The 22,572-nt window shown below is 43.6% G+C and overlaps 1 protein-coding gene across 1 annotated transcript in view; it reads right to left on the reverse strand.

Annotated features, from left to right (window-relative positions):
* Nucleotides 1-22,572, reverse strand: part of ARHGAP10 (Rho GTPase activating protein 10) — a 503,009-nt gene that overhangs the window by 246,707 nt on the left and 233,730 nt on the right. The window contains exons 10-13 of the mRNA XM_030191662.1: nucleotides 19,550-19,644; nucleotides 17,299-17,380; nucleotides 12,037-12,076; nucleotides 1,638-1,703 (exon numbers count right to left, since the gene is read on the reverse strand). Of these exons, the coding sequence (XP_030047522.1) occupies nucleotides 1,638-1,703; nucleotides 12,037-12,076; nucleotides 17,299-17,380; nucleotides 19,550-19,644 (283 nt within the window). The remainder of the gene's footprint in view (nucleotides 1-1,637; nucleotides 1,704-12,036; nucleotides 12,077-17,298; nucleotides 17,381-19,549; nucleotides 19,645-22,572) is intronic.

Genomic DNA, 22,572 nt, shown 5'->3' on the forward strand with positions numbered 1-22,572 from the left:
CCCCAGTGGAGCAAGAAGGCATCCAGAGCTGTACAGTTGGGTGCATGTATCCTGGAACAAAAATAGGGAAGCTTGTTGTTCTGAGGAGAAGCAAACAAGTCTATCTCCAGGGTTCCCCACTGCTGGACTATTCAACGAAGTACAGACATGTTGAGGGACCAGTTGTGAGGTTGTAGGACTCTGCTCAGTTTGTCTGCTACAGCATTTTACGGCTAGGTAAACGGCTCTTAGACTGATGTTTCAAGAAGCTGCCCAAGTCCATATCTGTATGACTTGTCCACAGAGGTGGTAAAAACTTGTTTCTCCTTGTTTGTTCAGGTAATACATTGCAACCTGGTTGTCTGTGCAAACGAGCATTACCAGATCAAGAATGCGGTCTTGAAAAGTCTTCAGAGCATTCCAGACTGTCCGCAATTCAAGGAGATTGATATGTCATTTCTCCTGCGGGGACCAAGAACCTTGTGTGTGGAGACCATCAAGGTGAGCATCCCAACTTAACATGGAAGCATCCATGGTGAGGATCTTGTGATGTGGAGGGGGTTGAAACGAAAGACCCCAGATGAGATTCTGGGGCACCATCCACCACTGTAGAGAGTGGCATAGCTGTGGAGTGACTCAAATTTGAATTGAGAACAATCCTGTGGCTTGGGAAAGCATTCACTGAGGAAGTGGAGATGAGCCAACAGTGTTAAATGGACTATTGAAGCCATGTGACCAAGTAGGCAGAGCATCAGACTAGCAAATATTTGAGTGGATTTGAACACATGACTGGTAAGAGTCAGTATGTTGTTTGCTTTTGGTTGAGGAAGGAAGGCCTGGCCCTCAGTAGTATTGAGGAGAGCCCCTATGAACTCTTAAGGTCTAAACTGATTGAAGATGTGATCTTGAGTAACTGATTTCAAAACCCCAAGAGTTCTAGGAGCATTATGGTGGATAGAATGGAGGTGTGTGCTGACTCCCAGGAGTCTGCCTTGATCAACCAGTCATCCAACAGGGGAAGACGTGGATGCTCCACATGCTAAGTGTTGCAGCCACTTCATGAAGACTTGAGGAGCTGAAGCCAAGTCAAATGGTAAGACTTTGTATTGATAGTGCAGAGTCTCACAGCAGAAGCGGAGGAACTTTCTGAGTGCAGGGAAAATAGGTATGTGTGTGTATGCCTCCTTGAGAACTAGAGAGCAAAGTCAATCATTGAGATGTATCATGGGAGGCAGTGATCCCAGGGATACCATGCAAAATTTCTCTGAGTAGAAACTTGTTTAAGTCTTGTAGATCAAGAATTGGATGTACTCCCCCCCCCCCCCCCATATTTTTTGGTATGAGGAAATATCTGGAATAGAAACCTCAACCCCTGTTCGGTGGAGGAACTGGCTCTACTGGATTCTTCCAGAGGAGGGCTGAGAGTTCCTCTTGAAGTAGTTTCATTTGGAAGGAGCTGAAACGAGATTCTCTTGGTGGATGGTCGGGATGTCTTCTTTGCCAATACAGAACATAGCAGTGCTGAATGGGGTGTAAATTTATTCATGTTATATGAAATCATGTGACCCTAACATTTGGGCCTGTCACAGTTTTATCCTCATAAAAGACCCCCAATTACTCTGAGTAGTGTCACCATTTTAGCAGAACTGTGGCATTACCTCGTGCTTCAACTGCACAGATACATTTTCTGACAATTGTGAATCCCATGTCATCCAACTGCGCCCCTAAAAGGAAAGAAAAATATGTTAGGAGACAGATACAAAATATATTTTTTTAGTGTTCCCCCATCTGTGTGCACTATCCCATCCCTCTTACTTTCACTATCAGTGTTTAACTCTACCACACCCCCCCCCCCCCCCCCCCCAATACACCTCGCTCAAGCTCTTCTCCGCTCTTGTACACTCTATCCTTCTTAACACCAGTTCAGTCTCTCTCTCTCTCAATTGAAAAGAGTTGTACAGTGGAGCTGGTGGGAAGAGGAAAGGAAAGAGGAGGAACAAGGTGTCACCAGAAAAATGCAGAGTGTATATTGTTAAATTATAGGCTTGCTTTTCTGAAGTAGGCTCTGAAAACTGTAAGGCTGTTTATAGATATTCTGTATGCTGTTTAAGAATTTTTAATTTGCAGTTTTTCAGTTGTATTTTATGTTTCTTAATTTTTTAATTACTTTTTATTCTTCAATTTTTTTAGGGCTGCATTTTCATTAAAAGTTGTAATTGCACAATTAAAGGTATGTTATTTATTTATTTTTGTTCCCACTGCAGCTCCTTGTGACTCTGGGCAATGGAAGGGTTTAGGGCCTCTTTTACCAAGCTGCATCAAAAGGGGGCCTGCACTGGCGTCGGCCCGTGTTTTTGATGTGTACCGAGGCCCCCTTTTACCACAGTGGGTAAAAGGTAGGTCTTTTTTTTTTTTTTCAGGAAATGGCCAGGCGGCAAGTGAAGCACTTGCCGCATGGCCATTTCAGGGGGGGAGTCCTTACTACCACCCATTGAGGTGGCGGTAAGGGCTCCTGCGCTAACCCGGCTGTACTTCCTTTTTGTAGCACCGGATATGATGGAGAGCTGGGGGTGGGAACAACCTCCAGGCTGCTGCGGTAGCCCGGCGGTACTTCCTTTTTAGCGAGCGGGAAACCGCCCCTTTGTAAAAGGGGATCTAAGTGACTTATCCAGAGTCACAAGGAGCTGTAGTGGGAACAAAAATAAATAACATATCTTTAATCGCATGATTAATCATGGTTAAACTTTTTATCAAAATACAGCCCTATTAAATTATATTGAATATCTAACCATTGGGAAGAACTTGGGGTAAAGAAAGGAGAATAATACATTACTAGGGAAAGTGACGCTGTCCCAGTATTTATGCAATAATCACCTACTTAATTTCTCTATGGCCCTGGGGTAAGTTTCATCAGTGCTTATTGGCCAAAACATAAAAGAAGAAGTCCCAGTAATATTTTGTTGTTCTGCACAAAAATATGACGCACACAGAAAGATCCCCAAGCCCTTAATTTCATGATGTTCTGCACCCTCAGTTGTCCTCTGGTAATAAGCCACTGTGCAAAACTAAGCCCTTTGCTTTGCGTGTGATTCTGCTCTCCAAAACAGAGTACAAGAACCAGGCACACTGTATTCAAAGGAGCCCCATTTTATACCCTATCACTTCCAATGATTTACTCAAGCCAGAAAATGAACCTTCATTAGGCATTTCACTCTCTGGAACAAAATGTTGGGAAGTAGTATGGAATAAATTGGGGTTTCTTTGAATGAGGTATAACAGGTGCTCGGACTCCATTATATATAGTAGGAACATTGTCATCCTTCTTCCAGACACATCATTCTTTTTGCTTATTAGCTGCTTTTCACTCTCGGGAGTGGGAGTATTATAAGAGTCAGGAGACTCTGACGCCTATGTTTACTAAGGTGCACTATGGCTGCATAAGCTTTTTTAACGCACGTAATGGTTTATGCGCGTTAAACGCTAAAACCATAGAAATGTATAGGTGCGTTAGCGTTTAACCACGCCTTAAATTTAAGGGCACGTTAGAAATGCAAACGTACCTTACTAAACATACCCCTGACTCTTTTGAAGCAGCTTTTAGCCTAGAGATTCCAGCAGAGGGCGCTCTGCCCCACTTGGTACACCTTAAGGGATAACTGTTGAACCAGGGGCCAGTGGATAGTCCGGTATCTTGACTTCAAGCAGAGCTGGAAATTCTTCTGAACTGTCCCGCAGTCCAGGCATTCAATGGAACAAAAGCAAAGAGGGGCAAAGAGGACAGAAAAGAAAGGAAAAAAACCCAAACAAATCTACCTTGTAATGAATATGTAATTCATTTTCCCACAGCACCCATGTTATCTGCATGAGAAATGTTCAAAAAGAATTTGATAGAAATATTTAGGACCCTGTTTACTACGGTGCGCTGTAGGCATACTAGCATTTACCGTGCACTCGCTAATATATTCCTATGGGTGTCTCTAGCATTAGCGTGCAGCAAAAACGCTAGCACATCTTAGTAAACAAGGCCCTTAATGTGCCTGGGTCATCTACAATTTATTATTTACCTGTAAAAAAGAAAACTGAAGAGGCAAGTCAAAATCAGGGCCAGGTGGATAAATTAGATGTAACCAATTTAAACAGCAGAGCATTGGCATTAACAACCAATCCCTCTACTGTATCAAACCTTGTTGCTACAAAGGATGAAAAGACTTCAGAAGTCCAGAGCTTATACTAATGGATCAGTCTACTTGGACCTCACAGTTTCTTTCATTGGTCGAAAACCTCCATGCTGACTTTTAACAGAGCACATTTGCGCTCCTGATGAAGCTGCAAGGTGAAACGGTGGCCCTGTTGAGCTTTTACAGTTAAGCGTCATTGATTTATGATGTACCCTTTCAGCGTGATTTGGATGTATTAGGTATTGCTGAATCTTGGTTAGAACTTTCCAAAATCATTCTGTGAGATATGTTTGGCATTGGATCTGCAGGGATTTGAAGCAGAGAGATGGGACATGCGTGGGATATGCATAGAGGAATCCTGTGCAGAAGGAATGGATCCTCAGAAGCTTAGCTGAAATTGGGTGGCAGAGCAGGTGGGGGGAAGAGGGGGTGGTGGTTGGGAGGCGAGGATAGGGGAGGGCAGACTTATACGGTCTGTACCAGAGCCGGTGATGGGAGGCGGGACTGGTGGTTGGGAGGCGGGAAATACTGCTGGGCAGACTTATACGGTCTGTGCCCTGAAAAGGACAGGTACAAATTCAAGGTAAGGTATACACATATGAGTTTGTCTTGGGCAGACTGGATGGACCATGCAGGTCTTTTTCTGCCGTCATCTACTATGTTACTATGTTACTATGATGGGGTTTTAATGATCTATCATGAATCTTTGAGTTTTAGTAAGTTCCTTGAGGGCAACATTGGTATGGCTGATGCTTTAGTTTTGTCTAGTGTATTGTCTTTCCACTATATTGCAACATGATGACTGTTCTTCTTTAAATACAGTAGTTACCTTGCCAGTGGATTTGTCATCCTTAGTAGTAATGGGGGACTTCAATTTACCTATTGTGCCCAGTACGTGATATTCTCACATGATGTTTGATGCCTTTTCTGCTCTAGATCTTTGTCAGTTTGTAGATAGAACCAGGCAAGCAATGTTTTGTACTTAATTTTTTTGCCTTCTGTTTTGGTCTCCACAGTTTCTGTGGATATCCTACCGATTGTGCGGACAGATCATTTTTTGTTACTGTTTAGTTTACCCCAAGTGCAAGCAGGTAGCTACTCTGCAAGAACCAAATTTATTAGAGAAGTTAGGGCTCAAGTACCTTATGGCTGCTTGAACTTTGCTATTAGGTGATGTTTCTTCTATGGAGGTGGCCAATGCAGTCAGGGACTGGAATTTCTCTTTAGATGGCACTAGACCTGACTGCCTCTTTGAAGGTAGTGACAGTGGGGGGTGTGGATAAGGCTTTACCCTGATTCACTGCCATTTTGAAATAGCTACGGCGTGAGCTTCAGTGACAAGAGAGGAAGAGGAGGAAGACAGGGGAGTTGGATAAAGTTGGATGAATATGGAAAGAAAGTAGCTAGTAAGAGAGCACATTATTACCAAAAGAAGGTTAGTGAGACCCTAAATAGGACTAAAGACTAAAGATTTTAGTATGTTTTCTGATTTAAGGATTCAGAGGATATTACATTCACTTCCAGGGGATCTCTCACTTGATGCATTTGATCTTCAGAGTGTGGATAAGTGGAAAGAGGTTGAGCCTGTGAGTGAACTGGAAGTGAGGGCAGGTTTGAGAACATGAAGATCTACCAATTCTTCAGGTGACACATGACGTCCTCATGTTAACAGATATGGATATGTTTGTTGTCCATGCCCTAACTGCCATTGTGAATTCATCCTTAGTGAGTGGGGTGATCCTTCATGAGTTGAAGTTGGCCACTGTTCATCCAATCTTTAAAGAATCCAGCTTTGGGTTTCAATGTACTTCCCAACTTTCAACCAATTTCTGTATTGCCAGTGTTAGCTAAAGTTATAGAAAAGGTTGTCTATTCTCGATTAGATCAAAATTTGATTCGTGCTTCCATTCTGGAACCTTTTCAGTACAGTTTCTGTAAGGCACATAGTACTGAATCACTCATAGTTGCCACCGTAGAAGAGATTTGCCACAGATTAGATCATGTTGATATCTACCTTTTGGTTTTTCTTGATATTTCTGCGGCACTTGATACTCAGTCTAGATCATCAGATCTTATTGGATCGTTTACATATATTTGGCCCTTCGCGGACCATACTGAACTGGTTTTAGTCATTTCTGACTGGTAGGACACAAAAGGTTTGTGGAAGTTCACAATTCTCCAAAGAACGATTGTTACAGACTGGAGTTCAACAAGGGTCTTCATTATCTGCAGTCCTGTTTAATCTTTACGTGATTCCATTATGTCATTTGTTAAAATCTTTTGGGATTTCAGACTATGTTTATGCAGACGACATCCAAGTTTTTTCTTCCTTTCACAATGTCCACCGTTGACATGGTGGCACATTTATAAGAAACTTTTGAAGTTATATTAGTTGGGATGAGAAGAAATAAATTGTTGAATGTGTCAAAAACAGAATTGTTGTTAGTCACCCATGATTTGACTCTTGCTCTGCCATCAGAGGCTTTGTTATGTAATGTAATGTAATATGGTTCTTGTATCCCACCAGCTCCAACAAAACAGTGGTTCAAAGCAGTTAACCACAAAAATAAAAATTTAAAAAACTAAGGAAAAGAAAAAAATGTTCATCAAACGATTAGGCCAAAAATTATTTAAATAAATTTGTTTTCTAATTTTTATGGAAAGAATAGTAAGAAGATGATGCCTGTAAATCAGAAGGTAAAGGAAGCCAAAAATGTACTACCTGATAACTGAAAGAAATTTCTACAACTTTCTTATACCTGACTCCCAAAAATGATGGAAAAATTAGAAGATATTGGTTTCTAGCCCTTGAAGTCCTGTGATTAGAAGGAAAAGACTAAAGTCAAAGAAGATATTCTGGGGTGGACTCATCAAACATTTTAAACACTATACTGCAGAGGCATAGCCAGACCTCAGATTTTTTTTTTTGGGGGGGGGGGCTAAGCCCAAAGAGGGGGGCACATTTTGCGCCACCTCCCCGCCGCTCTCCACCTCTGCCGTAACCCCACATACCTGGGCTTGCAGGGGTCCCCAAGCGCCTCCAGCAAAAGCCTTCCTGTGGTGATACTTAGCACCACGCTGCCTACCCTGCTTTCCCGCCCTGGTGTGCATGCTCGGTTTTAGTGAAATTGAGTGTGGGCATTCCTGTGCTAATTGGTTAGTGTGCTAATTACTGTGTGCTAACTGGTTCGTACAGGATTACCAGGTGATCCTTTACCGCCTACAAAAATAGGTGTCAGTAAGAGCTCACATGGTAATTTTTTTAAAGACCGCATGCTAATGGCAACATTAGCGCATGGCCATGAATTCAGCAAATGAAAAACTGGACATTTTACTGCTGTAGTAAAAATGGTCTTAGCGTGTAGGGAAAACCCATGCAAGGAGGCACAAACCACACAAAAGAATGATCTCCAACCCCTTGCTTTCTGATATTATCGAAAATATAAAACCATAAAATAAAAAAATATAAAAAATTTTTGAATCATGATATCTAATAGAAAGTAACATTATGGGAAGAGAGCACTGAGGATGTGCGGAGGAAGAAGATGGGGGGTGCTATCAACACTAGTGTTCTGACATATCCTGCTAGAAACTGCAGTTTTACACAATCTCAACCTATATGGCATTAAATAATTCAAATGAAAGGTACGAAGGATCAAATGTACATGATATCCCTTAATTAAAAAAAAAAACTTAAAAAAACATCCACAGGTTATGTTAGTTTTCAAAATGAAACCTTCGGCACCTAGCCACTATTCGAGAAATCTAGACTGCCCCAACTTGACATTTTGTCCTTTAGATTGTAAGCTCCTTTGAGCAGGGACTGTCCCTTTTTGTTAAACTGTACAGCGCTGCGTAACCCTAGTAGCGCTCTAGAAATGTTAAGTAGTAGTAGTAGTAGTTTTTTAAACTAAAAATGGGGAGGGATTTTGAGATATACAAATCTTTAAAAAATCAAAGTTGTTTTCAGGTTTTGTATATCCATATGGGGGATTATTTTATTTTATAAGAAAGCACTTGAGCGGAAGGGAGTGTTTTTCATATGTTAGATTTAGCTGGGTTTTTTCTTTAATTTAGAACAGTAGTTCTCAACCAGTGTGTCGCTTAACTGTCATTGTCTCAGGTACAAACTTTGACAGTAAGCCTTCTGGGGGACAGGATAATACCTTTTGGACCTGGAAAAAAAAGTGCTGACATATACACATGTAGATTGTGGAATACCAACTTTCATATGAAAATGTCTGCCCTTACAATTTCAAATTGCTGCATTTTCTACATTCAGGTTTTCAATCTGTACCTTTGTAAAATGGCTGCTCCTGCCACTCATGCAGACAAATACATGGCCACTCCTGCATGTATTTCAGAAAAGGTTCTACATCAGCAGATTCTTTTCTAAAATACTGGAACTGTACACATCTTGACTTGATGTATCAGTTCTGATTTCTACAAGCTACCTAAAATAGGGCTGATTATGTCAAGGTCAAAATCAATTTTATTTGACATATTGACAATCAAACAAAAAAGGGGTAAAGGGAGAGCCTTTTTCAGCACACCTTAGTAAAAGGACCACTGAGTTCTGGGGTGATAGTTGTTCATATACACAACCTTGTGGGTATAACATTATCACCTGATCACATTCTGAAAAATCAGATTTCCCTCACAGAGAAACCCCTGGATTCTATACATTGTGCTCAAAGCTGAATGCGCAATTTGAGTATGCACCAATTACTACTACTACTATTTAGCATTTCTATAGCGCTACAAGGCGTACGCAGCGCTGCAGAAACATAGAAGAAAGACAGTCCCAGCTCAAAGAGCTATGTAATAAAAGTGAGCCAAGTATAGGACAATCAAGCCATTGTGACATCACTGATGAGGTTGGCTCTTATTGGTGGCCTGAGGCATTATGACATCACAATATTAGCTCTGGTTACAAGAGACTACTACTACTACTATTTAGCATTTCTATAGCGCTACAAGGCATACGCAGCGCTGCACAAACATAGAAGAAAGACAGTCCCTGCTCAAAGAGCTTACAATCTAATAGACAAACAATAAATAAAGTAAGCAAATCAAATCAATTAATGTGAACGGGAAGGAAGAGAGGAGGGTAGGTGGAGGCAAGTGGTTACAAGTGGTTACGAGTCAAAAGCAATGTTAAAGAGGTGGGCTTTCAGTCTAGATTTAAAGGTGGCCAAGGATGGGGCAAGACGTAGGGGCTCAGGAAGTTTATTCCAGGCGTAGGGTGCAGCGAGACAGAAGGCGCGAAGTCTGGAGTTGGCAGTAGTGGAGAAGGGAACAGATAAGAAGGATTTAACCATGGAGCGGAGTGCACGGGAAGGGGTGTAGGGAAGGATGAGTGTGGAGAGATACTGGGGAGTAGCAGAGTGAGTACATTTATAGGTTAGTAGAAGAAGTTTGAACAGGATGCGAAAATGGATAGAGAGCCAGTGAAGGGACTTGAGGAGAGGGGTAGTATGAGTAAAGCGACCCTGGCGGAAGACGAGATGGGCAGCAGAGATTTGAACCAACTGGAGAGGGGAGAGGTGACTAAGTGGGAAGCCAGCAAGAAGCAGATTGCAGTAGTCTAAGCGAGAGGTGACAAGGGTGTGGATGAGGGTTTTGGTAGAGTGCTCGGAAAGAAAGGGGCGGATTTTACGGATGTTGTAAAGAAAGAAACGACAGGTCTTGGCAATCTGCTGGATATGAGCAGAGAAGGAGAGAGAAGAGTCAAAGATGACCCCAAGGTTTCGAGCTGAGGAGACAGGGATAATTAGGTATTAACAGTTAATTGGTGCTAACTGGCAACAATTTGGATTTGTGTGCATATCTTGCTAAGCGCTATTCTATAAAGATGTGCATGCAAATCTTTTTAGCATGCAACTGAAACGGGGGGGGGGGGGGGTGGCCACGGGAGGGACACGGGCGAATCAGAGGCATTCACTAAAGATGCACACAGTATTATAGAATTCGGGGGATCCGCGCCTACTTTACATGCAAAGATTTACATCAGGTTTCAGTTGGTGTAAATCCTCGTGCCCAAAGTAAGACGTGGATCCCAGCTTCACGTGGTACTCTATAAACGGTGCCCAACTCAGAGCACTGTTTATAGAATAGAGCTCAGCTCACATTTTGTGGGCACCATTTATTGAATGTAGTCCAAAATGTCTACTTTAGTATCAATATTTAAGTCCACGCTGATCTCAGTCACAGAATGAGCATTAATCAGACCAGGAACTCTTGACACTGATCTTACAACTTTCTGAGAAGTTCTGAGAGAAGAGGACATTTCTCTGGAAAGTGAACACTATTTTGCTTTGTGCTTTGGAGGAGTGGCCTAGTGGTTAGGGTGGTGGACTTTGGTCCTGGGGAACTGAGGAACTGAGTTTGATTCCCACTTCAGGCACAGGCAGCTCCTTGTGACTCTGGGCAAGTCACTTAACCCTCCATTGCTCCATGTAAACCGCATTGAGCCTGCCATGACTGGGAAAGCACGGGGTACAAATGTAACAATAAATAAATAAAAAACTTAAAGATTGGGGTTTAAAGGAGGAATTGTAGGTTAGTGATAGGGACCTCACTACTCAGCTGTCAGGGAGGGAGGCCGGGATGAGGGACATTATGCTGCCTCCCTCCTGTGCTCAGCTCCGGGCTCTTCTTCATCTTCTCCCCAGGATCAAGGTAAAAAATGGATTATAATGGACTACAAGGGGGCATGGGTTGGGGGGGGGGGGGGGGGGAGATGGTGCATGGGGGAGAGAGGGAGAAATATTGGACATGATGTGTGGCGGGGGGGGGGGGGGGGAAAGGTGCTGCGAAAAATTACTCAGACACTAAGGGTGCCTTGAACCAAAAAAACTTTGGGAACCACCGTCTTAAGGTATAATTATATTCACCCCAATTGCTGAAAACCTCCTGGGAAAGTTTATAAATTAAATAGCTTTTTTTTGTTTCTACAAAACCAAGGGCAGAAGCTTAATGGATACTTTAGAGGAAGGGGAAATATCTAAGAAAAGGCTCTTTACAAAGTACCCATTAGCTAGGGCTGCCGAGAGACAGAGCCAGGCCCAGGGCAGGGCTGTCACAGTCGCCGCCCCCCCCCAATTGAGACGCAGCCGCCTCCCCCTCCTCCCCACACACACTCGGGACACAGCAGCCATTGCCACCGCCCCTTGCTCATTCAGGCTGCCATCGCCCCCTGCCTCCTACTTTCCTGCATCAGTGTGTCCGCTCCTCCCAAGCCTCCAAGGGGGGCCCAGCACCAGGGTGTGTCTCTCTCTCTTCTGCTCCTGTGTGCTGGGACTGGGTTATCACTTAAACGAAGTCACCCATCTCCCGACAGAAGCAGGAGAGAGACAGACTCCAGCGACGGGCTCCCCTTGCAGGTCGGGACCCAGGGAATTTTGCTTCACCCCCCCCCCCCCCCCCCCCCCGCAGCCCTGCCACTAGCAGAAATGCTCCCTGTCTGGAAATGCTGACAGAAAATGAGTAGGAGCCAAAGCAGGTTTCCCTTGGTCTGAAAGCAAAAACTGCCTGAGAGCCAGCCTGGTCAACACACAATAGCGGAGAAGTGGGAGCAACTTACAGAGGCTAGAAGAGGGCAACCACAGTCCTTGAGGGCCATAATCCAGTCAGGTTTTAAGATTTCCACAATGAACATGCACGAGATTGATTTGTATGTACTGCTTCCACTGTATGCAAACGGGTCTGATGGATATTCATTATGCAAATCTTGAAAACCCAACTGGATTGTGGCCCTCAAGGACCATGACTCTACATCTCGGGGCTAGAAGGAGATGCATTTTATTGTGATTTGAAAATACAAGCACAAGGAAGAGAAGGTAAAACAGTAAAAACTGGCAACAAGTAGGTTATTTACCTCCCTCTCGCCGTATGATGGATCTATTCAAATTGAAGAACTGCAAATAGAATGAGAGAGGTCAACCAATCATGAAAATAAAACAGAACATTAAAAGTCACACTCGTAACACTGAAACATGATGCTAAAGTGCTGCAAGGGTAAAGCAGATTTGCCCACAAAGGCCTACTGAGACTGCACATTTCCACTATCTTCTGGAATACTCCAGATCCTAGTAGAACAAGTATTATCATGGTTTTTCTAACTATTCGGGACCCTTTGTGCCTCTTCCATGCTTTTTTGGATTCTGGCACCATTTTTGCCTCAGCTTTTGCACATCTAACACACTTTCTATGCAACAAATGCTTTCTTGCATAGAAACAGACAAGACAGAAGCATAGAAAATGATGGTAAATTATATGGGCTTCGTGATCCTTATCTGCTCAATTTTTATGTAAATACCACATAGTATATACGTTCTGACTTTACCCTACTACTACTTAACATTTCTAGAGCGCTACTAGGGTTACGCAGCGCTGTACAAATTAATAACTAAGGACGGTCCCTGCTCAGAAGAGCTTACAATCTAAAGGACGAAGTGTCAAGTTGGGGTAGTCTCCATTATTCAAGGGGCATCAATACAAGTCACTCGTCAACTTTTGTCACCCCAACCTTGGCAGGCACCTCTTAGTCCAGCTATGGCTTCTACACTTGGATGCTGGTGCCTCTTCCCTTCTGTGGTTGAGCAATTAATATATCTGTGGGGGAAATGTCTCCAAATGGGCCAGCTTAGCACATGCACAAACTTCACTCTTAAGCCAGAGTCTCTCAAATGTACTGCTAGTGCTCACTGTAGTACTTACATCATGCCAAAGAGAGCTTCCTTCTGGAATTCATAAGATATAGTATGCACAGTATAGGCAACCTATCAAGGTATGCTTGAAAATTCCTTTTAATCAAGCCTCTGGCACCCAAAATGAAGGGAAATATTACTGTATCTTTCTGCCATATTTTCTTGGTCTCCAAATGCATTTCTTGGTACTTGAGGATCTTTTCTTTCTCCACACAATTTGCAGAATAATTGTTTGGCATTAACACCTGTTATCAATGTAGTGCTCATGTTTTTCTCCTTCACCACTAGGTCTAGGTTTTCTGCATCCAGCTTTCAATGGTTATGTCCCAAGTGATCGTAACTTCTTCATTCGCCATAAGTCTTTTGTTGTCATGATCCCAGTGCTTTTCCAGTATAGCAATATTTACAAATTTTCTAATGGATGAAACTTGTCACCTTATTACGCCTTTCTGTATAGAAATTTTCTGCCACCAGAACTTTACAGGATACAACAAGATCAATAACCATTTCGAAGTCTTTATCTACAGATCCAACATTTTTGTTGTTACTTCAGGCCTCTCAGTAGCTTTGAAATTTGCCTGTTCCAAATTCACCTGTATATAAGGTAGCTATTCTGCTTCTTGGTTGTGCTCTACAGAGTCCTTGGTACAAGTGTCTTTTTCTGGAGCTCTGGGTGATCCCGCCATCTCTCTGACCCTTTCCCACACGGACTGACCTCAGACAGCAAGGGGTACTATATCAGAACTTTTTGCTGCAAAAGGAGTCAGAGACCTAAACACATGGCATGGGTAGTTGATGCTAAGATGGCAGCAACACAAAGCATGGTGGAGTATAGTGGCCCAGAAGGATTATCAGACTCATTTGTGGGCAAAGTTATGGAAGCAGTTTTCCTCTTAGTAGACACCAAGTTTGAGAAATGTGTAAAACTGAAAAATTGTAGATAGTGACTAATTTCTTGGAGACTTTCCAGCTGAAGGTTGGGGCTGTCAAGCAGGCAATTTGAGATGTAGAAGACAGGGCTAAAACATGGAGGATGAAGTATAGTAGTTAAGATGGGCTTTGTGTAGTTGTGCAGAAAAACTGGATGATCCAGAAAACAGATCTCATAGAAATAATCTGTACAACCCTGGACATTCTAAAATCATTAAAAGACGGAGAGCTGTGGAGGGGGAGTGATAGCACAGTTTTCAAACTATTTGCAAAAGCCCAGACATCCCAGCTGCTACATGATGAGCGAGTGTTGGAAATCTACCCCTTCTGAGTGAAGCTGCATGACAAGTGCGCTTTACATTGTTTTACCCATCCCATCTTTAGAGTCAAATTAACGGTACAAAACTCAGTTGTTCAGTGGTGTGACAGAACTGGAAAATTCTATTGCCACACTAGAGCATCATTTGGGGATTCACTTGGAAACTTGGGGAGAGGAGGAGTGGCCTAGTGGTTAGGGTGGTGGACTTTGGTCCTGGGGAACTGAGGAACAGAGTTTGATTCCCGGCACAGGCAGCTCCTTGTGACTCTGGGCAAGTCACTTAACCCTCCATCGCCTGCTGCATTGAGCCTGCCATGAGTGGGAAAGTGTGGGGTACAAATGTAACAAAAAGAAAACCTAAAAAGAAGAGGTGGCCTTTGGGACTTGGAAAATTGTGGTAGTGTAATAACTACGGAGAATATTACAGAAGCCTATTTAGGCTGAGAAGAACTTTGCAGCCCTTTGGGGTCAAGGAGAAGTACCCCAATAAAGCTGCCAACACAACCTTCCATCAGTGAAGGTGTATTGGATTTAAAGGGGGCATCATTGGACCCAGCAGAGGGCCAGAGTCTGATTAAGACTGTTGTTTATTTGTCTTGATTCAGTTAATTCATCTTACTATAGTGATGTCTGTGTAGTGGAATGAAGATTTTTGGTTGAAGACACCAAGTTCATGTGCACTGCTGGCCTGACAGAACCAAACTGGACTAGATAAGAAAACAGTCCAACAATTAATCAATGAGAGTGTCTACTGTTAAACACTGACGACGGCTGATGATGGCTGTGTCAGAAATTGTGTGCCGAGTGTCTTTGAGGTACGGAAGAGGGAAAGGGTGGTGGCCTAAAAAACATGACTTGGAAAGGCTACTTTTAGAAGACAGGAAAGGTGGAATGGGTGGGGGGAAGGGAGAGGAGGGGAGTTGGACAGGAAAGGGTGGAGACCCAGCAGTGTGTTAATGCTGTGTGTGGTACAGAGTGGTATGAATATGGATGAGAGGTATATATGGTCAAGGTGGAGAGTTGGACAAGGGTTCTAGGCTAGGGAGATTCCCGGGACATGGCTAATAGTGCCGGTGGGTAGATTACTACTTGGGAGACAACATGATATTAGCATATGGAAGTCAGGTATGACTCCTGGAATGTATGTGTTATGGGATCACCAGTGAAGTGACGTGGAGGGGCATAATCGAACGAAAACGTCTATCTCCATCGGCATTTATCTCCGAGAACGGGTCCGTAAAGGGGCGGACCGAACCGTATTTTCGAAAAAAATAGACGTCCATGTTTTATTCGACAATTTGTGAGCTGGGCGTTTTTGTTTTTCAGTGATAATGGAAAATGAAAGCGCCCAGCTCAAAAACGAATAAATCTAAGGCATTTGTTCGTGGGAGGGGCCAGGATTCGTAGTGCACTGGTCCCCCTCACATGCCAGGACACCAACCGGGCACCTAGGGGGCACTTTACAAAAACAAAAAAAAAGGTAAAAGAGCTCCCAGGTGCATAGCACCCTTCCCTTGTGTGTTGAGCCCCCCAAATCCCCCTCAAAACCCACTGCCCACAAGTCTACACCATTAATATAGCCCTAAGGGGTGAAGGGGGGCACCTACATGTGGGTACAGTGGGTTTGGGGGGGTTGGACGACTAAGCATTAAGCAGCACAATTGTAACAGGTAGGGGGGGGATGGGCCTGGGTCCACCTGCCTGAAGTCCACTGCACCCCCTAACAACTGCTCCAGGGACCTGCATACTGCTGCCAGGGAGGTGGGTATGACATTTGAGGTTGAAAATAAAAAGTTGTGAAACATCATTTTTTGTGGTGGGAGGGGGTTAGTGACCACTGGGGGAGTCAGGGGAGGTCATCCCCGATTCCCTCTGGTGGTAATCTGGTCATTTAGGGCACTTTTTGGGGCCTTATTCGTGAAAAAACAGGGTCCAGGAAAAGTGCCCTAAATTCTAGCTACAAACGCATACTTTTTTTCCATTATCGGCGAAAGGCGCCCATCTCTGTTCGGGTGATAACCATGCCCCAGTCCCGTCTTCACCACGCCTCCAACACGCCCCAGTCAACTTTGTACGCTTCCGCGATGGAGTGCAGTTGAAAACGTCCAAGTTCGGCTTTCGATTAAACCGTGTTATTCGTTTTTGTGAGATAAACGTCCATCTCCCGATTTAGGTCGGAACTTGGGCGTTTTTCTCGTTCGATTATAAGCAGGATTATGTCCTTCAGGCTTTGCAGAATCACATTGATAGTAGCAATACTCCAGGAAACCCACACGAACAACTTGGAACGAAAAAAAAACTGAACAGATGGTGAATGGACAAAGTTTATGAGCCTTCTACTCGTTCTACACCATTCAGGATTTTGTAGACCTCAATCCTATCTCCCCTTAACTGTCTCTTTTCCAAGCTGAAGAACCCTAACCTCTTTAGGCTTTCTTCATATGAGAGGAATTCCATCCCCTTTATTATTTTGGTTGCTCTTCTTTGAACCTTTTCTAATTCCGCTTTATCTTTTTGAGACACAGCAACCAGAACTGAACTCAATACTCAAAGTGTGGACGCACCATGGAGCAATACAAACGCATTACAGTATTTTTGGTCTTATTCACCATATGTTTCCTAATAATTCCTAGCATCCTGTTTGCTTTTGGGCCGCTGCCGCACACTAAGCAGAAGATTTCAGAGTATTATGTACAACGACACCCAAATATTTTCTTGAGCACTAACCCCCAAGGTGGACCCTAAAATCAGGTAACTATGGTTCGGATTATTCTTTCCAATGTGCATCACCTTGCATTTGTCCGCATTAAATTTCAACTGCCATTTGGATGCTCAGTCTTCCAATTTGTATATACCCCTGGTCAAATATGCGTTATGTAAGTTAAGCACGTATCTTAAGAATAGTGCTTAGGTGGAATTTTGGCATTTACTTGTGTATATGTGTGCACATATGCACATGAATGCCATTATTTTAAACATTTATATGCATTACTGAGATGTAAATGTTGTTGCCTATAAGAACTGGCTTCAGAACGTTGATCCTCTAGGTTGCCAGTAATTTTAGCACATTGAGTAGATCAAGGGCAGGTCAACGTCATAAGAAAAATAAGAACGTGCTTAATCAAACTGATATTAAATATTTACACACAATCAATACAGAGTTTGCATGTCATATACCTACAGCATCTATCCCATCCAAGGCTTGCAGCCATAGTTTCTGGTCTTCCTCTGACAGGGCTTGCATGGTGAAAACTATGCCAGGTCTGGAAAACAGTTACAGAAAAGATAAACTCCTGAATCTTTTACTGATAACACAGTCTGCGTGTCTTAAGTTACACAATTTGCTTCCTATACCCCCCTTTCCCCATCTTCTTTCTATATTTCTTCCCTCAGCAGTCGTGAGTAACATTCCCAAGCTTTGCAACTTGGTTATTCTTATGTTCTTAAGAGGACTGGAAGGCTCTGAGGCTGGATCTTTCTGGTACTCGTCTGGCACATCCTGTTCGATGAATGGTTCTTTAGCTGTACAGGCAAAACCTAACCAGTCTGAATCTGTGCAAATTACTGCCTCTTACTAGCAGTGCATTTTTCTAGCAAAAAAGGTGCCGGTACTCAAATGCCAGGCCATTCTTCAGGGGTGGGGTGATCACTGAGGGACCCATCCCACAATAGCCAGGCCCCCTGCAACCAGTCACAGAATCCATGACAAGGCAGAATTAGTGTGTACAGCCCGAGGTCTTTCATTAAAACTTGGGGTCCATGGGTCAATTTTAGCAGACAATGGTGCCAGTAGGGCTCCCACGCCTGTTGGTCAGCATTTTACAGGACCAGGACACTGTACCAGTGACTTCACAGTGAGAATCCTGAAAGGTAACTTTAAAACCATACAAGAACGTAAGACCTTTGAAGTCAGAATGATTGAATATTTTAACACCCAACAGAAAGGACTTAACAAGAATCTGGGGTTCCTAGCCCATTATAAACCATAAAGCTGTATGTCTCTGTTGATCACCCCACCCCTCACCTATCCACACCCATCCTGTTAGAATATCAATGATATGCTTTGATGTCCCCATGCATACCTCCTACCCACCCCCATCCTCCCACCCTGTCAGACTGTCATAGTAATGCTTGAATGTTTTCACTTATATACACTGTCAGCTAGCACATTGGCTTATTTCCGATGTGACGAAGAAGGGCAACCTTCGAAAGCTAATCAAGAAATGTATTAAGTTATGTCCAATAAAAAAGGTATCATCTTATTTTCTTTTCCATGTTTTATTTTGTTTGATTTCTATTGATAACCTTAAGAGTGGACTAACACGGCTACCACACTCCTCTAGCAGACAATGGAAAAGGTGCCGGTACTCAGTACCCCCGAGTACCCCCTCAAAAAACGCCCTGCTTACTAGTAGGTTCAAATTTACACTGAAGTGCCCTTTTCACAAACACTGCGTCTGACAGATTTTACAGATAAGTGCCACCCAGTAATAACCGGGAAGGTCATTTTTCAGTGGGCTCGCCTAGTTTCCACTCAGGAAAGTTAAAGCTGATGTGCATTGCTGATAGACGCATTTAGTCTCACGTGTGACTTACAGCACATCGAGCCTTTCCTACTGGCTCTTTCCCATTGAACATAATCATCTCTATCTCTCTCATGTCCTCCTCCCCAGCCTTCACCAGATTCTCTCATGCCCCTGATTTTTTTTTTTTAACGCAGATCCACCCCCCTCTCCCCACAGGGTTCTTGCACCGGATTTTCTCTTCTTGCTCGGCACTGCCTCAAAGTCCTTTTTCTTCCTCTGCATGGCCGGGTTTGAGGCATGCAGTGCAGGAAGTTGGGGGAAGTCTCATGGGACATGAAATTTCAAGACTTCCCCAACTTCCTGCACAGCGTGGCTCAAGTACCTGCAGAGCCTGGCCATGCAGGGGAAGAAAAAGGACTTTAAGGCAGTGCCGAGGAGGGAGAGAAAATCTGGAGCAACAGCCTTGCATTTGAAGAAAACATGGAAGGGGGGGGGAGGGCGGATCTGTGTAAAAAAAAAAAATCAGCCAGCGTTAAAAAGCTATTAACGCATTAAAATATTAACGTGTTAACAGCGTTAACAACACGTTAATTTCCAACCCCTATTCAGACCCCTCTGACCTCTCCCTCAAATTGTCTGCCAATAGGTACCACAAGGCAGGCCCTTTCTGAGGGCTGTGTAAGCAGTGCAGCCACACACGGCGCACTGGAGGCAGGGGCACCAAAACTACTCCCCATCCATTATCTCATCTGCTTGGCTTCAGACCCATGGGTGGGACACCAGGAAGCATGTCGCATTAGGTGCGATTCCAGCTCATTACAGTCCTGCCACAAGGCCACGCAGGTAGAAGAAAGCCAAGGGATGTACTATGCAAATTTACAAGCAGTTAAGTGTAACCCAACCTACCTATCCGATGCTTCTAAGTCAAAGCAGAAGCGTCTGTCTATTGTATCGGTGCTCCTCTTTATACAGTTTTTAAGTGTGAAGTACTCTCCGTCACCCTATCACAAAAAAATTTAAAAAAAAAAAAGATTTCACATACTTAAAATGACAACACACAAATAAGATATTTGCTTCTAGACAGAATGCAAGATATTAGATGCAACAGCATTTCAGCCACATCAATGTTTCTAGCCTTTTTGTTTATTTTTTTGGCCAATCACTAACACTACATAAAAGTTAAGGGAGGGAGGGAGAGGATTCTACTGAAAAAAACGGAACTGCACACAACCCTGGTTTCATGTGAGGCCTCATCCCCAGAACTAAAGGCTTGTGGTAACTCAGTGGCGTTCCTACGGGGGCTGGCACCCGGGGCGGATCGCCGATTCGCCCCGCCCCCCCGGGTGCAGCACCCCCCCCCCCCCCCGATACAGCGCGGACCCCCTCCCCCCGGCGAAAGGACACCCCTGTGAAGGCAGAGAAGAAGCATGGAACGGAGGGCAGGCACGCGCGGCACCCCCACGGCGGCGTGCACCCGGGGCGGACCGCACCCACCGCCCCCCCCCCCTAGGAACGCCACTGTGGTAACTGAGAATGATTGCGTGCAGGTAAGTCACACCTTGCACATACCAATGTTTTAAATACATTTCTCACTTTACAACTTTATCAACAAATGTTCCCTCCAGGTATGAGTCCCGTTTCAAAAGAGCTTATGAAGTGGGTGAGTGCCTCAAATAATGTGAGATAAGAGAGGACAATTTTCATGCATCCCACATAACTCCAAACTGGTCAATATTCAGCCAGCGGTAGTCAGTGTTTTTTAAACGCTGGCTGCCGCCAGCTAAATCAGACCCGAATATTCAATGTGTCAGATCATGCCCAGGCATCAGCACTGAATAAAATAATTGCAACCGGCAACAATATACTCCTCCTACAATTTGACATGTCAAGTGCCTTCGATATGGTTGACCACGGAATCCTATTACACATACTCGAATACTTTGGCATTGGAGGAAATGTCCTGAACTGGTTCGAAGGGTTCCTAACCCAACGTTCGTATCAAGTCACATCAAATTCGACCACATCCAAGGCATGGACACCAGAATGTGGAGTACCACAAGGATCACCTCTCTCACCAACCATTTTCAACTTAATGATGATCCCTTTGGCAAAACTCATATCAAACCATAACCTCAACCCATATATATACGCTGATGATGTGACAATATACATCCCCTTCAAACAAGACATTAACGAAATCTTCAATGAAATCAATCAAAGCCTGCACATCATGAACACATGGGCGGATGCATTTCGTCTGAAATTAAATGCAGAAAAAACTCAATGCCTGATTCTCACCTCCCAATACAACACAAAAGAATTCACAGCCATAAACACACCAAACCTGAACCTTCAAATCTCAGAAACGCTAAAAATCCTTGGAATCACTATCGACCGCCACCTAATGCTTGAAACTCACGCTAACAACACAACAAAAAAGATGTTTTACAGCATGTGGAAACTGAAAAGGATAAGACCATACTTCCCAAGATCCGTCTTTCGCAGCCTAGTGCAATCCCTCGTGCTCAGCCATCTGGATTACTGCAACTCACTATACGCAGGTTGCAAAGAACAAACACTGAGGAAACTTCAAACAGCCCAGAATACGGCAGCCAGACTCATCTTTGGAAAGCCAAAATATGAAAGTGCAAAACCATTACGAGAGAAACTGCACTGGCTTCCACTCAAGGAACGCGTCACTTTTAAAATATGCACATTAGTTCACAAAATCATTCACGGCGAAGCCCCAGCCTACATGTCTGAGTTGATAGACTTACCACCCAGAAACGCCAAAAGATCATCCCGAACCTTCCTTAACCTCCACTTCCCCAATTGCAAGGGCGTGAAATACAAAGCGCTACACGCGTCAACCTTTTCTCACATGAGCACACAGTTTTGGAATACACTGCCGCGCAACTTAAGAACAACGAGCAAGCTTCCTTCCGCAGATTATTGAAGACCCATCTTTTCGAAAAAATTTACGGAAAGAAACAAAACACATAAAGTCCACACTTACTGTTCACTAAGGCATCACACATTCACCTCTGAACTCTCATTCCCGTAATATCACATCACTCACACCTTTACTCACAGAAAGATATATACCATATGTCTTCATGCCTTTTTATCGCCCTCTAAGCTCCCATTGTTTCCTACCAAAGTTTCAATGTTTATGTTCCATTGTTACATTCCTTAACGACACCTCAATTGTTTCGCATAACTCTGCACAATGTAATCCATAACCAATCTGTAACAAATTGTATTTCCAACATTTAACTCATATTGTAAGCCACACTGAACCCGCAAAAAGGTGGGAAAATGTGGGATACAAATGCAATAAATAAAAAAATTTAAAAAAAATATCCAGGCATGACCAGGCATGTTCTGGCCACTGGCACTTACACGGGTCCCAGCTGATACTGGATTCAGGAGGTGGGTTGGGGGATCAGAGCATCAGCCGGAAACCTGGAAGTTATGTAGGTGTCAGCATCTGCATAGTCGAAACAAAGCTAGGATAGCCTTTTGCATGGTCCTATCTGGCCGCTTAGCTAAGTATGCACCAGCGTTGAATATTTATTTAATACATTTGTATCCCACATTTTCCCACCTATTTGTAGGCTCAATGTGGCTTACTTAGTACTGGAGAGGCGTTCGCAGACTCCGGTGTAAATAAATACATAGTGAAGTTGTAGTAAGATAAAGTTCACGTGGTATAGCCACATAAGGGAAACGTGCCACGGAAGGGTTGTGTTATGTCCAATACGTTTTGTGTGTGTGTGTGTGTTGCAGAGATCAGGCATTTATTTTGGACTGGTAGGGTATGCCTTTTTAAACAGGTAAGTTTTTAGTGTTCTCCAGAAGTGTAAGTGGTCGTACGTAGTTTTCCAGGCTTTTGGTAATGCGTTCCACAGTTGTGTGCTTATGTAGGA

Source organism: Microcaecilia unicolor, chromosome 2, assembly GCF_901765095.1.
Source record: "Microcaecilia unicolor chromosome 2, aMicUni1.1, whole genome shotgun sequence".
In the NCBI taxonomy this organism is placed as follows: domain Eukaryota; kingdom Metazoa; phylum Chordata; class Amphibia; order Gymnophiona; family Siphonopidae; genus Microcaecilia; species Microcaecilia unicolor.